Source organism: Pteropus vampyrus, unplaced genomic scaffold (genome assembly GCF_000151845.1).
Source record: "Pteropus vampyrus isolate Shadow unplaced genomic scaffold, Pvam_2.0 Scaffold82, whole genome shotgun sequence".
Taxonomy (NCBI): Eukaryota; Metazoa; Chordata; class Mammalia; order Chiroptera; family Pteropodidae; genus Pteropus; species Pteropus vampyrus.
In genome coordinates, this window is record NW_011888863.1 from 608089 (window position 1) to 627166 (window position 19078).

At 33.1% G+C, this 19078-nt stretch overlaps 1 protein-coding gene across 4 annotated transcripts in view; it reads right to left on the minus strand.

Annotated features, from left to right (window-relative positions):
- SOX5 (SRY-box 5) overlaps positions 1-19078 on the minus strand; it is a 674508-nt gene that overhangs the window by 304178 nt on the left and 351252 nt on the right. For 3 of the 4 annotated variants that reach the window (XM_011363057.1, XM_011363055.2, XM_011363056.2), the window contains one exon: positions 18569-18800. In XM_011363057.1, coding sequence (XP_011361359.1) covers positions 18569-18799 — 231 coding nt within the window. In that variant the 5' untranslated portion in view covers position 18800. The remainder of the gene's footprint in view (positions 1-18568; positions 18801-19078) is intronic. The other variant, XM_011363058.1, reaches the window with a different exon arrangement.

A 19078-nucleotide genomic window follows, 5' to 3' on the forward strand; every position in this document is an offset into this window, starting at 1 on the left:
CTCATCTAAATTCTTAGGTGAACAATCGTGAAATGGTATTTTAATATTCATTTATTTATGTTTAATAAATTGACACCGTAGCTATTCAATGAAGAAACCAATCTCCATGCTGCATTTTATCTTTGGGTGGTCACTGTTGGTTGCAGATTTTTGGCAGCTCTGAGACGATCAAGTTCAGTGAAACACTATTAATAGAGAACACTAAGTTGCTCTTTGAAATCTCTATGACATTTGAGAGGGGCCCATTAAATTATTGTCTTTTTAAATTGTTCTAAAATGAAAAAAAAAATAAGAAGAGAATATCTGGGAAAGAAATGATGGGTTTCATCAAGTAGTTAAAAGCCTATTGTATAGAAGAGAAATTCGAAATATTACAAGTGGCAACTTAGAAGAGAATTTAACCAAAAGCTAGAGTTTCAGAAAGGGAGGCAGGATGAAAAGATGATCTCAAGATATCTAAATCCCAAGATGAGCCCAAAGAGGCACAAAGTGAGTACAGGGACACTGCTGAGTATAAATATATTCTCCAGGGAGACTCTTTAAATCTGAATCTAAGAGAAATGATTAGTCCTATAAATGATAAGAAAATGCTCTGAAAAGGAAGACTGTACATAAAACAAACTTCCTGAAGTCCTTTATCAATACCGTTTTCCAACTCAAACCACTGAGTGCCAGAAGAAAGAGGGAAAAGGCAATAGGGATGGGTAGCCGCATACTCATTTATAGCTTGAAAAACCTCAGGCTTTACATTCATTGAACAGATATTTTCTAGGAACAATGAAGAGCTTAAGAGTGAACATCAACCTCTGTTCTACATCATGGTCCCAGCTTAAGGTTATGACTATAGGATAGTGGATTTTCTTGGCCATTTCAAGTTGCAAATATGTAGCTTACCTAATACCAGACCTGTAAAAATGGTTAAGAGGAACTTTTACTCTGTCTGTGGAAGCAAGAACCTTAAAACAAAGCAGGAAGTTTCTGTTTGAAAATCATAAGTTAGAATCTTTTGCCTTAAAAAACAATAACCCATAACGAGACATTATCAAGAAAAACTGTATATTAATTATTTTTCTATACTATATAGAGAAAACCATTTGTTCTGCATCATTAAGAAAGTTGTCTGTCGAAAGGTTTTCAATAGGATAACTAAGGATTTCAGAAGATGTTTCAAGTTCTATAATTCTGTAAAATCTCCCTTTTTTTTTCTTGAAAGTTCTATCTTTTCTTATTATTAAGAAAAGAAAGAAGAGAGAAAAAACAGAAAGGAAGAGGGAAGGGAGGAAAGAAGGAGGGGAGGAGGGAGAGAGAAAATGTAAGCCTGACTTGTCCCTTATTTTAAAGGAAACAAGAGGATTCTACTATTAAGTTTGAAGTAACTGTTATTTTGTACTAATATCAATCTATTAATTATTCACAAAGACTTTGCATAACCAGTGGATATTGAATTTTATCAAACACTTTTATGAGCATTTTCATGTACGATTTCTCCTTGAGCCAGTGAAGGTATAGATCAGGGTTTGGCAAAGCTTTTTTAAATAAAAGGCCAGACAGAAAATATTTTTGGCTTTAAGTGCCTTAGGGCATCAGTTGCATCTATTGGACTCTACCACTGTTGCACAAAAGCAGTCACAGATATTTAAGTAAATAGGTGCGCCTTTGTTCAATGAAACTTTTCTTTTCATAAATACAGGCAGCATCTCAGATTTCACCAGCAAGCCAGTGAGCAGTTGTTTGTTGACCCCTAATATACATTATGCTAATATATATTTCTTTTTATCAAACTCTCCTTGCATTCCTGCCAAAAATTTTGTTTAGGCCTGGTGTAGTAAAAACATCTAGTAAAAGACTAACTTTCTCCAATATTTTAATTAGAATTCCTGTATCTATATTTAAGGTGAGATTGGACTTCTTGTCTTTTGGAGGTGATTTGATATTTTAGTTATGCTAATTTAAAAAAATTATTTTTTTTTCCTCTAAAAAAATGTTTTATACAGCATGGGAATTCTCAGTTTCTCAGAAATGGAAAATACATGGACTGGTTATAGTCTTCATTTATGCATAGTCTGTTCATGTTTCCTACTTTCTTTGTAGTCCTATAAAAGCATACATTTCAATGAAATTCTCAAAATTATCAATATTTTATACAGTCAGATTTTTCAGTGTGTGTTCAATGGGATATTACTTCCCAATGATTGATTCAGGAGGCTAACATTAAAGAAGGGTTCTATGACTAAGTGTGCAAGATAGAGGTAACTAGCTCTCTGAAGAACAGATATGACTTCTTAGAACTCTTAATAGACCATGTGAAACAAGAATACCAAAAAGTGGGATACATTATGAAATGCTTCCTTAATTGATTAGACTCTAGAACCTTTGTCTTGGACATTGTATGCAGTACATGCATTCTTTCAAACACAAATTTGAAAATGCTAGAATATGTTACAATTTATAATATCTTCATAATTATAACATTACCCTTTATCATTTCTACTTTTACATATTTGTGTTTGCTCTTTTCATTTATAAAACTAGAGAAAGTCTAATTATTTCCCAGCTCATTAATTTCTTTTCTTATATTCTTCAAGTTCTGTTCTATCCCTTCACTAGGGTTCTTTTATTATAAGGTTTTTCTGCTTCGTTCTTTCCTCCCCATTCATTCTATTTAATAATGAAGGTACTTAAATTTATAAATTTCCCAAATATTAGAACTTTCATCATTTTACACAAGTTTTGATATGTAATAGTAATGCTATTACTTTTTAAACAGCTTGTAGTTAGTTTGGATTTTTATTTTAATATAAGAATTATTTTGTAGTGTACTTTTAAAAAATTATTCAAGTGATTTATGCAGGCAGATATTAAGTGAATCTTATTAACTAAATTTATCAAATTCTCTATGTATTTATTTGTTTTCAGTCTAATCCACCTGTGAAAAGATACTTTACTATCTCTCAGTATACTTCTGTTTCTGTCAACACCTCCTATTTCTAATATTTTTCATTTCTATAGGTTAATATATTAAAATAATGTTTTCATTTATGTAGTTCATTTAATGTATAAATATTTATGTCATTTTATCTCTATATATCAACATCACACCCAGGTTGTCTCTGAGTTGGGGGGTGATGGTAAAATTTGCCAGCATCGTATTCTGTTACTTTTTGACATGTTGCCGTTTCATAAGACAAAAAACAAAAAAGTCCTAAATTTGTCTTCCATGACTTCCCATGCCAAATTCACAATTTCTCTAAAAGAAAACCTCCAAAGTTTTAATATATGAGTGTGTAGAATACTCATTAAATATATTTATTAAAGAAATAAAATGGAATGAGAAGTGAGAGATAAGAGAATTTTAATATTTTTAATAACACCACATCAACTTACCTCTAAGTCCTGAACTTAACTAAAAGAACATCTCAAGGACAGAAATAGTTAAACCCCAGTGGCTACTCAATGATTTCCTATTTTAACAATTTTGGTCATTTTCTTTTCTTTGAAGTAAAACGACAGTGGGCAGAAGGAAACAACTTACCAAGAAAAAAAAATTACCCCTGTTCCACATCCCTTACTCACGAAACAGTCTTTTTGTGTTTCTAGTCTGGACTCTGAATCCAGGATACTAGAGAACTGAAACCCATCCTTACAATGGAATTATTGGCAGGCTCTTGAGCCACTCTGCTCAAAAATTGGACCCAAGGAAAGGATGCTAAGAGGAAGAGTTTTAAGTGGCCAGGAGCAGTAACTAGACTATAGGACTAATTCCAACACGGCAGCTCTGAGAATACTCTCCAAGGTAGGCTTGGTGAACACACTTCCTGATTACAAAATAAGTAGGGTCATAACCGCATCTATAAGTCAGTGTCTTAATTCATATACATACATAATACATCTCTTTCTTTTTCTTTTCTCTTTTCCTTTTCTTTTCTTTCTTCTTTCTTTTTCTTTCTTTCTTTCTTTTCTTTCTTTCTCCTTTCCTTTCCTTTCCTTTTCTTTCCTTTCCTTTCCTTTCTTTTCTTTCTTTCTAATCTCCCCATTATTAGGATGTACTGTACTGATATTCCTATATTCCCAGTATTAGGATGTATTGTAGTAAAATCCTCAGACTTGAGTTCTAAAGAAGTAACAATCTAGTTTGGTGGCTCAGGCCCCTTAGAGAATATAATGAAAGCTATGGATATTCTCTCTAGGAAAATTTGTAAGTGAATATATCACATAGTTTCAGGGAGTTTACAGATTCCATAAAGTTCACCCTACAACCCTCAAAATGACTTAACACCCAGGTTGAAAACACATGCTCTAGAGGTTACTGAAGAAGCAGTTCGGGGGCTACTCTTTAGAGACAGAGCATCCTAAGCTCCACTAGGGAACATAAAGAAATAGACACTCATATTATAGAATTTTTGAAGTTTTACTTGTCCCTTTCTTTGATTCAAATTCCAATAGCATATATAGAGTATAGAAATATATAAATTAGATTTTGATTGATTTATCAACATTTTTAGATGGGAAAAAAGAGTTAGTATATTATCTGTATGCTTAAATAAATCAGAACTTAGAAAACACATGAAAGGAACAACTGCAGGCTGGCAGAGGAATGAAGCAAATTAGTCTTAGGACCTTCTCTTTCTCTCTCTCCTTTTAATAAAGAAATAAAAAGAATCTGAGGAATGACACAGTACCTGGTAAACTCTGGAAGAAGAGATAACTTGGGTACTTTTATTTAAGGCATAATACTCTTCGTTTTTAGTTCTCTTGGGCTATCTCTCTACCTGACTAGTGGGAAAATCAGTGTCTGAGCCATATTTCTCCTTTCTCTTACCATCAATCATTTCTTATGGAAAGCACAGAAATTAACTCTTACACAAGTCAATAGGCTATTTTGTAGAATAACAAGAAATTAAAATGATGGCAATTCTTAATTCCAATATATTAAGATGACATGCCATTTTTAGAACATTGGATAAGTAAAATCTTATTTTTCTACCCAAAGTGTCCATTTTGTCTAACAGCACCCTATCTATTGTCGCCTTAATATAAATATCATTTTTTCTATAATAATTTAAAAATGGCTAGAGTCTAACCTCAAAATTCTTTAAGAGTATAATTGGGGGGGGTAGAGGAGGAGGACGAGGAGGAGGAGAGAGAGAGAGAGGTTTAAATATCATCTCTCTTCTAGGCAGCAATTTTCCCAGATGAAGAGGTCACCACTGTTTAACAATGTGCTGCCATGTTAATTTAGTATGACAAGATAAAGCAGTAATCTCAGCTCGTAGAGGCTATAAACCGCCTGCTATCCAGGGACATGCTCAAGTCGATTTGCACTGTATATCACTTTATACAATTGCCATGACAAAGCCCCCTGAGTTCTCACATGTAAATCTCTCTATCCTTCTCTTCCTGTAGCCCCCTCTTTTTCTCTTTCATTCCCTCCCAATTTCTCTCTCCTTGTTTCACATCCAGGTAGACCATATCCACTCAGCACTAATCTCTGAAAACTTAATACTCTGCACATGACAAGAAACACACAATACATGCCCGTCTCACAACTACTCTGTCAATTCCCCCAATTTAAGAGAAGATGTTCAGGGACTTAGATAATCCATTGATCCCACTTGCATCGGCTTTTATATTTCAATCTGTCGTGTTAAGTTGTCAAGGGGAGAGATTAAACTGATGTTTTGTGATTCGAGATTTATTTTTGCAGGAATGATAGTTTTCAAAGCTTGTCTTACTAAGTTCTGCTTAAAGATTATCCTTAAGAAAGACGATGTATCTTTACTGGTATAAATCTAGTAATGTAACTATGAAGTGTTTTAGGTAAGGACATTTTGGAGATATTCAGGGTTATAAACATAAGAATGTAAAACTGAATAAAATTTGGATTTTAGAAAATGTCATCTGTGTAGTTCTCTTTGCATGAAGCAAAACACCATATGTAAAAAAGAGGGAAAAACATGTTTCTATCTATGTAAAACAAAAATAATTATAGAACCACTGAAGAGGACATAAATGAACAGGAAAGAGTTTATATGACAAGAATAAAAAGATTCCATGAAGCCCATTAGGAAAGTGACAAGTCAAAGTTTTATCTATTAAAACAAAGGCAGAGATATATGTTTAATTATCAAGAATTAACAGCTAGAGATATTCATATTTTGGTTAAGTGTGACAGTTTTAGATGCAACATGTCAGATTTATGACAGGTCAAGCTATGATAGTATATAAATCCATTTGTATTATGCTTGTTATCCATAACACATCCTTTTCTCATCATCTCAGGCTGCCCTTATGGGTAAACTGAAATGAGAGATCAAAGGACTAAAAAGCAACAAACACAATCCTAAATAAACAAAGCACTGAATTCCCCACAGTACCTCTAAAATTCCTGAAATCAAATAGAAATTTTAAAATGTACTGAAAAGTAACAAAACAAAACAAAAATTGGATATGCTAATAAAATTGTAGCAATAAACAGGAACCTCATTAGCTATGTCCTAAAAGAAAATCATTATGTAGCCGTTAGAATATTCATGAAAGAAAACTTAAGCAATTTCTATTTATCTTCTGTTGCAGAATATTTTTGCTGTTTTTCTCCTGTTGATGTTGCTTTCCTCTGGTAAACTATTGTTTTCCTCTGGTAAACTATTTGGAGAAGTATAAAATATGAATCCACAGAAGAATGCTGTGATCTCCTATGAGTGACCTGGAGAGTCAATTAGGCTGAGAGAATTCGGAGGGTGTTGGAAAGGGAATTCACATTAACTGACTATTCAATATGTAACAAGTACTGTGCTGGGTAATTACTGCATTTAATCGTCTTATCAACTATAAGTTAAATATCAAAATTTTAACATGTAGATAAGAAAGTTTGCACTCAGAGTGTCTTCTATGAGCACAGGCATTAGAGATACTCATTTATCCATTCAACTATTTTGAGATGCTTGCTGTGTATCAGCCACTGTGCCAGACTCTAGGAAACAGTGCTGAACAAGACAGACATATTACCCCAAGGAGATCATAGAGCTTCCTCCTTTAAATGAATTGGTTATCTCATGTTCGAGATGAATTACAACCAAAAATACTGACAGAATTTACTGGTAAGAACACTGGACCACTTAAAATGGCATAGGAAAGTGGGAAATATTCCTTCAGGTTACTAAAAGGAAAACATGACCACTGGGAGCCCAAAAGAAAACATAGGATTCGTTCTGGTAATTAACAGTAATTAGTTAACAGAGTATGAACTATTCAAGAACTATAGCATCTATTAATTGCTTACTATGTGCCAGGCATGGTTCAAAGATGCTTCTGAGAATTCTACTATTTAATCCTCACAACATGTGCTGGGAGGTTCTATTATTATCCTCATTTTCAGGTGAGAAAATAAAGGAACAGAGAGATGCCACAAAACATAGTCAATGTCACACATCTCATAAAATGGAGAATTATAATTGGAACCCAAACAGTTTAAGAGGGAGTTTAGGCCTTTACCACCACATTCTACATCTTATAATTTTACCAAAACACAATCTGACTTAGTTTAGGTGGATTTTTATTGTTGATGTTGTGGTTGTGGCAGTTATGGTGGCAGTTTTGGTGACAGTTGCTGATGAACAGCCTTAACGTAAAGCGATGACTTGGCAATGAACAAAACTATGATAACTGAATATGTTACAAATACTTGATTGAGAAACAGCATCTAAGATTAAATTATCTTTTTTTTTAATAGTTAAAAAGATTTAAAAAAAAAACTTTTAATGACAGGAGATTAAATTTCTATTGAATTTCTCATTTCAAAAGTATCTTTTCTTAGCTTAAAATTTTCTTTTAACTTAAATTTATAAAAATTAAAAACATATGACATTTAAATACAATGTACCATTTTTCTCTAAGATCAGAGAACATAAACATTTGTTTAGGCATTCGTTTAACTAATAACTAACATTTACTAAGTTTCTGCTATATTCCAGGCACCAGAGTGCTTTATACATATTGACTTTAAATCATCTCATAAATTAGATGCTATTGTTATCATCCCATTTTACAGATGGAAAAAATAAAGTACATACAATTAGAACAGCTTGCCAAATGTCATACAGGTATCAAACAGCAGAACTGGGAATGTACTCAGGAATTTTGTCACTAGTGGCCCTATGCTAAATCACTATGTTCTGCAACAGTTTTAGACAGAGCACAAATTCATACTAATCGTTATATGAAGGTTTAAGCAAATAATCCTTTGGAATGCCATATATTGCCTAACATCCTACAAACTTTTAGTACACATTATGAAATGGTTAAATCTCTTGGTCCATTTAAATCCAGCTAAAAAGATTTTTAAAAATCAGGTTATCTCTGAGTTAAGGTAGAATAATCAAGCAACGATTGTTATATCTGCATTCCCCAAAAGTATTCCTAAAGGCTTTTAAAATTATTTATTCTGATAAACTATAAAAATGATTTTAATAATTGTATGAGTGTAGAGGCAGTGAGCACAGTTATTAAGTGCTTGGGTTTTGAAGTCATGAATCCAAACTCTACCGCTTATTAGATAAATCACTCTACCGAAGACTGTTTTCCATCTGTAAATCAGGAATGATCACAGTTGTTAAACTCACTGGGTTGATATAAAAATTGGCTGAGATAATAAAGACAGAGTGGCTGGTACATAGAAAACATGAAATAGCACACATTCCTATTATTATTAATTATTAAATACCATATTCTAAAGAGTAACAATTATTTGAAATCTCCCATATTTGAGTTGCAACTATCAGACTGTAGATAGGCTGTAAGATATATTCACACAAGACTTTCTTTCAAAGTGCTTCTTATGTTCTACTGATGACCCTGGGGAAATCAGAGTCTCAGATATAGAAGAAGCCTATTCTCTGGCTCTGTGTCCCTAATGTGCAAAACATGCCAGCCACTGCCACAGAGCCTAAAGATAGATACCACTAGAGCTGGGCAATCTCTTCTCTCCAGGATATATGTTTATACAGAGGGTAGGATCCAGTAGTGACAGAAAAAGTGGTTACCAAGCTTGGGACATTATTAAGTATAAAGCTGTAAATTATTGTAACTTTTTTGCTGTTACTCATTAATATAGGTTTTGACTTTTTACATGGTACATATTTTATATTTGTAAATACATACAAGACTACTTAACAGTATCTTTGTAATTTTATCCCTTTTTCATATCCTATGTCCATTTTATACCTTTATTAACCCTTAGAATATTATTTTCTCATTTAGGAATATTGACCAACAAGACTGTTTTATCTTGAGACATGCTGGATTTTTAAGAGCTAAGAAGAGACACTGAAGTAAACACTGCTTCTCTATATAATGATAACATTGTTTGCTCTGCTGCCACAGAAGCAGCCTTGACTAAATAAGACACAAAATCCAGTCACTTGTGTTCATTTACTTTATCATGTGATGTCAGTGTCACAGAGCTGGCCAAGGCAGCTCTCCTTACATTCACACCTCATCTGCTCACAAAGCTCCTTCCTAAAAATGGTTTACGGGAATTAAAACAAAAACAACAACAACAACAAAAAACCATTTTGCCTTTGTACAAAGAAGATATGTAACCAAAGGGACAGATTACAATTGTCAACTTAGGTAGCTTTATATTTATTTCCCATTTCAAACACCAATGGAATTCTCCTCCCATATCTAGTAGAATAGAGGAAAACATAAAATTTACTTTCTAAAACAAAAAATGGGGGAAAATGGCACAAGATGATCAAAACTGGTAAGACTGCCGTGAATTCAGTCTTAATACCAGCTTTAATGCTGGTACAAATTATGGGCATTTCAGATTTTGTGGAGGAAATAAAGAATTTAAATACACTTAATGCTTTTAAATGCACCTAATGTGGCATTCTGAATTCAAACTGTCATTTCTTAAGGAATCATTTCTCTTGGAAGTGTGTTTCCCCCCTATAATCTTCCTATTATATTTTTCTGTCTTATAGCATTCCTTCCTATTTTTTAAACCTACTCCCCTCCCAAATCCAGATATTTGTCTGTGTCTATACTTTTAAAAGAGAAAGCTATGTAAGTCTAATTGCCAAAATAAGTGAGAAAAATAAATTACAATGAAAATACAATACTTCCTTAACATTATTTTTAAGACTTCAATTTAAGATCCAAACTGACTACTAACTAGTTGTGCTTTTTTAAAGAGGCTGCTATACAAAGACCACTTTTTCCCTTTTTAGATGCAGTGGATAGTTGTATCTACAGCCAAGAGGAAATATAGTGTAAGTGTTTTTGAAATCCATTGAGGTCTCATTGGCAATTGAATTACTGAGTTTTGTAGCCTTCATTCTAATTCCTAGAATTCAGGTACTCACGCTGCAAAATTCCCATTCTTGAATTCCCTCAGGTGACTGACTGTCCTTAGCAAGTATAATAGAAGAAATAATGACAAATACATTGCTGTTATCACTTAAGTTAATACAGAGACACTAACATCAAAATTACTTTTCAGTTATGTAAATGATCTCTGTTCCCTATTTCTTATTTTTATCAATCTTGATAAAATTTCAAATTTAGGAAAGAAGTATGAAAACAAAAATCAACTAAATTAAAAAAACAATCAAGATCTGATAGAAAATACTGGCAGGGGCTGTCAGAAATTTTAGAATGGAAGATAGAACAGGCACACAAAAGGTGCAGGAACCCACTACAGCACTAGACCCCAGACATTTGGATTAGCTGATAACTGCAATTAAAAAAAAATGATTTGGGAAACCAATATAGAATTCTAAGGGTTTTTTTTTTTTTTCCCATGTAAGGACATTAAAAATAAAATTGTCATTTCCTATCAACATTGGCTCATAAAATAAAAGAATATAATCAGAATAAATAGAAAAAATACACCAGATAATTTTGTAAAGAATTCATTACACTGTCCCTGTTTACTCAAAATCAGTGAAAACTTTATCACAGAACCAATTGATCCATTAATCACACACAGTAAGAGAAACCTAGGCCGACTGCAAGAAAGTTTGACAAATCCCCAAGAGGCAATATATGTAAATAAGAAGGAAGTATATATCAGAGTACAATGGTGCTGATTCTCCTACCCTGTCACCCTTCCTGATAATGGCTCCATTGAGATCCACAAGAGGACCCATTAATAATGTTTTCTGATAGAGGAAAATTGAAAGGGAGAGGAAGAAGAGGAGGAAAGGAGGAAAAGAATCAAAGAAAATGAGGAAGCACTGAAAACAATGCATCTAAGATACAGAATGAGGTTGGTTCTCATACTTTTCATTATTTCTAACATCCAAATACAAATGATCTTATTATGCAGGTCCTAGAATGACAAATGATATAGAGATGGACACTTATCCATTCCATAAAATCTGGAATACTATTCAAGTAAGTTTCTAGCATTGCTTCTTAGTATCCCTATTTCCAGTATCTTAGTCAAGTATTTCTTTATTCTTTCCACTTCATTCAAGATGGTCACCCTGACAAAGAAAGAAAATATTTAAAATTCCAATAACTAAAGTAGTTGTTTTTATTCCTATTAATATGAGGCACATTTTACTAAATTTCTCATATTTCATATTGAGTCCTTTACAGTATAACTTGTCTTCAGTACTGTTTTAACTTGCTTTTTTTCCTTCTTATTTCTTCTGAGAAAAATATTATGGCAAAAACAAAACTATACTATAAATTAAAGATGTTGCACTAATAATTGATATGATGTGTATATTTTTAATATCTTGGCATTTAGTAATTTTTATGTAGAAACAATTTCAAGTAAATCTACTTTTGATTCCCACAAATGATACCTTTCAACTGTGAATCTCCTTAGCACTTATTAGCCTGTATTAGGATCCTAATATTTTACATAACATTATGCTGATTTTTGTGCTTATCTTATCTCAATATTATACAAAAAGCTACAAGAGGAAAGAGACTAGTTTTTATTTCTATATCTCTGCTGATAGATATTCACTGTATCTATTCGAGTTGAATCTTTCCACAACACTCCCTATTAAATGATGGCCATTAAATTCCATTAGGTCAAAACTTCTTAAGTGAACACATGATCCCCCTTTACCACACAATTAGAAGTTTTTGCTTATTCCCCTGTTAGTACATAGCACTATGTGGGACACTAAAATTATACCCTCATTAGGTATCATGAGCTATCTTGCAACTCCCATATAAAGCTATTTTTTAAAATGTGATAGTACACTCATTAATTTCTCAAGACCTAGTTAATTTTCAACTCAATAGTTGCACTTTGAATACTGTGGACATCATATGAATCAAGATTTTCTCTACTTGATGTTAGACCCTCCCCCAACCAGATGGAATGGAATTGTATGGCAATAGGACAAAACGATCTATTGCACAACTTATCCAATGGCTTTGTTGGACCCCAACTGATTGTTTTTCACATTCTCATTCCTGCTAGCCCTGGGGGTAATTTTCAGAAACAATGCAAGTATAAAGATTGAACCACTTACATTCAAACACAAGCCTGGAATTATATCTAGATAAACAGCTTCATGTGGTATTTTCCGACAACATTTACAGAATAACGTTTGTAACAATGTAATTTCATTGTATGATAAACATCAATTTACCATAAAAAACAAATACAAACTTGTCACCATTTTCACCTCTTTTCAATTGAATTGGCCTTGTTCAGATAAGCAAGCCTATCTCTTACAGATAAAACAGTTTATAGTGTGTGAAATCCTGTATGTGTGTGTAGAATTATACTGCCTTCTATCATAATTTTACACTGCCACACTGCACATATGGCTTCTAAGCTTACTTTATCTGAATCTTTCTGAATTTATTCTCCATGCTATTAAACTGAGAACATTCCACATCGTTCAAAAGTAATTACACTTTTTGTCTAGAGTATAGGAGACTGCTCTCCCTAAACAATGAAATTCTCATTATTAGAATTGGCACAATAACCGCACTGGTGTTAACAATCAGTATGCATTACAGCATCATAATAACTTATACTAAGTTTGATGTACAAAAGTAACCAGGAATTTAAAAGCTTATAAAAACTACCATATAAAAATAGGAATCTTTACCATACCATAATTAAGGTCTTAATCTGCGACTTATTTTTAAATAGCACATGCAATTTCTCTTTTCCTTCTTAAGTTTTCTGAACAGTACTTCGCACATAACATTATTCTAGTCACACATCAAAAATACATTACTAACGACTGTTAGATTGTAAGCAAAATTTATATAACGGATATTTCGAGAAACAGCTATAATATAGCAATTAAAATTATTTTCGATAAATAAAGAATCCCAGGAGTTGACAGTGAGCCTGAGCAAGTAAAAGCCTCTCTCTGTCCTGTGCACCGAATGAATTCTTTCAGTGTTTAAGTTTGCGTTTCATACATTGGAGCTTTGCTATAATGTTATACTTGGTTCTCAGCTATATGTTCAACTTCTAGAGAACAACTTAAGAAGAAAACTTTTTCTTCTTTTGATGAACTTTGGGAAGAAACTGACTTGTACTACATGTCGCTTTATGATAACTAGTCTCCTTGAAATGTTCAAGTACATTAAGATACATCAAAAGTATTTTAAACTCCATGTATTAGATGCCTATAATTCTTTAATAATACCAGAAAAATGTTATCAACATAAAAAATAAGTGATATACTAAAATATATTACAGTATCATATTTCCAAATCAACTACATCTTTAAATGTTAAGAAAATTTCACACAAACATAGTTTTTATTTCTTATGAAATTCAGCTATCTGTAGACTGGGCTACTCAAATTATTTTTTAATAAAATATTGTATTGTTAAAGTAAATGTTTATATTTTTAAAATCAATTGTGGGAAGCAGCCACTCCACAGTTACACAAAACTGTTCACACAACTCAAGAAGAACTTAAGGAGTCAAAAGACAGTTTGGCCTAGATAAGAGTAGACTCTTTTTGTGGGAGCAAAAAAAAGGCAACTGGTAATTCGGTAACCACAGGTAGTGAAGATTTTCATTTCATGTCACGTTTGACACCAGAACAATCTAACCAACACAAGTAGCACGCAACCAGATAGAAAATGAGCACCAACATGGCCACCACAGCGTCCCCCGGCTCCCTCTAATGCTACACTTGATTTCTCTTCAGACTTACTCTATTCCCTCCTTGTGCTCATAAATAATCATGTTGATTGACATGAAGTCATTCTGCATAGTTCTTTACATCATGAAATAAATCCATCTATATCAGAACTATTATTTTAAATGAGCCAGAAATTATAATGATTCTTGCTTGTCTCTGAAACTCTGAAGTGACAGCCTTTAAATCCATGTTTTAAAAAAGGAGGATGGAGAAGAATTGTAGATCTGACCTTCCATAAAAATAAAGCTCAGGACTGCCTTTCCATTCAAGTCAGAATTGAACTTGCCAACCTTGCCTTTTACTTTTTGAAGATTATAAAAGAATCAAAATTTGCTATTAATTGTTTGGCAAGATTATGAGAATTTCAGAGAAAGAACCAACAGTCTTTTTCATACTTAATACCCATGTCTCAATCTTATATTGATTAGAAATCCTACAGTATTTTATAAATATATGTATATAATCTGCTTAGTACAGTTCATCCATAGTGTACTCTGAATAGTGAGTAAAACCTCCAAGAACAGAAGGACTTAGAGTATCCATAAGAGGTAAAGCTGTTTGGGAGTGGCTCTTAATTAGGCACCTACTTTACTTCTCCAAAATATTAAGGTAACAAAGACAGCATCAGAAAGGAAGAATTACACCTTTATCTCACGTAATTCCAAACATTAACACTTGTATACCCTCAATATAAACAAAAGACCCTAATTTATCAAAATCTTTATATGGCAATAGTCATGAAGTGTACAGAACTTTTATCTCAGGAATTATTTTCCAACTTAAATTTTATACTGAAGGCATCTCTATAACTTCAAGCTATCATTACAGGAATTACTCATCAGTTTTACTTTGTCTCTAAACTATGTAGACAATACAAAATGTAGACTTCTCAATATCTCTCTTTTATTTAAGAATGGAGCATGAATGTCACACATAAACAGAAATGAAATCTAAAAATCAGGCTTTTTTTCCTTAATTGAACTGTATGATACAAAGACCATAAAACATTCTCTCTGTTTTTAAAGATACTGAATAGGAAAAAAAATAGAGAATGCATTTTCCTACTGAAATAAAAGGACATGTTATGCGAGTATGACAATGACCTAGAATCCAAGAAAAAAAAAGTACTTGTGATGGGTAACAATTCTATAAATATATTCAATCATTTTGATAAATGGGTAAAATGTATTTTAATCAGCTTAACAGCTGAATATATCATAGCTATTATAACATACTTTCTGCTTTCTGAATACACTATATTAGTAGATTCTTTTTTGTTTGAAAATTTCTAGAAAACCAGCATGTTCACTATGAATAGTGTCTTAACAACTTTGCCCAAAACATATATTTAATCATCCACATAAACTCTGCTATTTAATCAGTAATCATAAATTAAATATATATTATATGCTGGTATCAGAAATATCAATATACATATGTATATATGACTGTGCCTTCAAGGAGACATACAGCGCATAGAAAAGCAGACATTTAAACACATAAATTATAATATAGGCCATGAGAAAATATGTAAACAAGTGTCATGGATAAAAGAATAATGCAGGAACCATTCTGCCTTGGGAAGTCATTGAAAGTATCTAAGAAGAGGCAATTTCTGAACTTAGTCTTGTGGGAGATATATACAATTTACCAGGAAGGTAAAATATAAAAAGAGAGAGGTTTTCCAGGTAGAGAGAATGAAGCTGTATTATTTGAGGTCCCTTGGTATGTTTATGAATATATATCTAAAACTTGGCATGATTGGAATATTGGGTCCATGGCAGGATGTGGCAGGAGAGGAGACTAAAACCATAGTTTGGTATTAGTCTATGTAATTTTACCTTAAGACAAAGAGTTTTAGACTAAATCCTATAAGCAACAAGGACACACATTCATTTCCAAAGTGGGGTAAATAATGCAACTCATTTCTCAGGCAAATAAGTCTAGTGGAAGATGAAAGAAAGACTAAAAAAGAGAAGAGGCTGAAAATTGGAGATCTTATAGGAGACTCTTACAAGACTCTACTCAAGAGATGAAAAGCTGGTGGAATCAAGAAACATTTGAGGCAGAAACAAATTTAGAAACTAATTAGACACACGGTAAGAGAAATCATCAGTGCTGATGTCACTAAAAATAAGTTAAGTCATTTGTATCCAAACTGTATTAACTTCCAGAACAGTAGATCTTAATCTTTTTGGGTTACAGATTTATTTGAAAATCTGATGAAACCGTATTCCTACTCACACATGTGAAAATACAGAATTCTACTTTAATTTTCAGGAGATCCAAACAGCTTGATTAAGAACTTCTGCTCTAGGTAAAGTTACTTGAGAAAAGGATTTGTGTCTTATTAAAATCTATTTCTATAGTATCCAACATTAACAACAAAAAATTTGGTAAAAGTAGGCAGTTCATAGTTTTTATTTAGCTGAACTGAATGCTCCATTACAAATTGAATGGTTTCATTTTCACTAACATCCTGCATCACAGTATCCCCTCATGCCAACTATAGTATATAATTTAATATACTTATTCCCAACTTCGAGGATACTTAAAATAATCTCCCTTTTATCTGTGGTTTTCTTTTATATCCACTCTTTCAAATTTGTATGTTTATGTTTATAATAGTATCACGAGAAAACCAAACCAAGAAGCACTCTCAACAGGTTACTCCCTGAGAGAAAGCAATGGTTAAAATATTGGGAGAAAAGGCATTAGCAATGATGCAATGTCAAATGGGGAGTCTGACAGCCTTACTCTGTGGAACTGTGTACTACCATTTCTCCCTTTTCTTTTCCTAGTTTAACTCTTTTGAGAGGAGGTCAAAACATTATATCATTGCACACAACTAACATGAACTCATAGTAGAGGGAGAGGGAGAAATTATGGATAGTATGATTTAATTTGCCAAAGAAGAGATAATGAGAAAATAAAACACGCTTGCACCTTGTGAAGAACTTATAATGATTGTAAGTACAGATGCCCAAATCAGACTGCTTGAGTAAAACTCTGGTTCTCCCACTTATTAGCTATAATTTGGAACAAGGTATTTAACCTCTCTGTGCCTCCGTTACTTCATCTGTGAAATGGGATTGATAATACCTCATCGAATTATTGTGAGAATTAAGTGAGTTAATATATATTATGTGCTTAAAACATTACATCTATGTAAGTGCTACATAAGTGTTAGCTAAAACATTATTCTTGGTGGAAAAATCTTGTAAAGTCAAACACCCAGGCAAATTTTTACCTATAAGGCTTAAAATATTGAATGAGACTATTTAAATCTAATATGAATATAAATAGTGTCTAATTCACAGCTACTAGAAGATATTTGATGCTTCTTGTTGATTTAACTCCATATACAGTAATGCAATAAAATAAACCAGCAGCATATTACAGTACCAACCACATTTATGATATGTAATAATTTCCTGGAGAAAGCAAAAAAAAGTATTTAACAGAATCAGAGTTGTCTTTAAAGGTGTGAGAATATGTGATCAAACATTTTTGTTGGTGTAATCTGGTTCAAACTGGTATAATCAAATTAATGGCACTGGCATTCTTGAAGTTGAAGAAGGAGAGGTCACAAAAACGTGACATTCACCCAAGCAGCCATGTTGAAAAGGTGAGGGTGGCTTTACTGGCACCTAAGTGCCCTGGCACCTTGCTGATTCTACATACTTAAGTCCCTAAAATGGACCCCAAAGCCTTATCTGTGTACGTCTGCTGTTTAAGCTTCAGCCAAAGATGCTGTGTTGTCTTCTTTCTTCTCATCTGCAAAACCAGTTTCCCAGTGATCCAGACCCCAGGATGAGAGGCCAGATAAATTATCCTGAATTTCAAATTCTGGAATAGGATGCACCAGGGAATACTGATTTATCCAAACAACAGCATGAATGGTACAGAGTTAGAAATTATAGTGGTCACATTAGAAAACTATAGTGTCTATGAAATATATTCTTCTATAAAATTCTCAGTCCTGTAAGGAATACTGGAATCTCCAATCTGAACAAAGCAAAAAATTGAAAAACATGGATTTATTACAGTGAAACTGTTCAGACTATGTTGTAACTCTATGTGAAAAAATCTTTTATTAGAAATAGCATGGTATCTTTCTTGCTAATTTAAATGTGTTACTTTAACATTATTCTTATATTTACATGTTTTTTTTTCCCTGTAATTAAGTCGTGTGTCTCAAAAGCGGAATTCTTAAAAAACAAACAAACAAAAAACTAGCATATCTTATACTCCCTACTGGAATCAATTTACTTATAAAGAATTCTAAGATGTTTGGAGTATATCTTGCATATGGCCATTAAGTAGATAATAATTATATAGCAAAGGACTGAAGCCAAACTATTAGAAGACTACACTGGTCAAAAAGTGAGTGTAGGCACAATAGACCATGAGAAACCTACCATTGTATTGTGCTGAGAAGTGGGAGTCCTATGGCCACAAGTCTCTTGCGTCAGCAGAGAAACTGGCTGAAATTCCTCAGAGTGAGGCTTGTTGGGAAAACTCACATGCAAGGGAAGGTGAAAGGCTGGGAGCCCGTCACTCTCCTCTTCTTCCACTTTCTGTCTGCTTGTCACCATGGCTACCTCTCCATCTGCTTCCCCATACGGAGAGGCTGGTCGCTTGGAAGACATCCTGGAAGGAACAAAAGAGGAGAAAATAATGAAACCTCCACATAAATCCTTAATGCCGTCATTGTGTGGTTAGGGGCCATTGTAACAGAAATGCCTTTTTGTGCTTGCAGAGAGCAGGAAACCATCCAAATACCACTGCAAAGCACACACAATCAGAAACAATGGCCAAGCAGGTAGCAACAGAACAGTGCTTGTTTGTTGTGAGAATAATACACTAATATAGCACTCTCTTATATTCTGGCTTCTTAAACAAGAGAATTCACCTAAGAATACTGCATA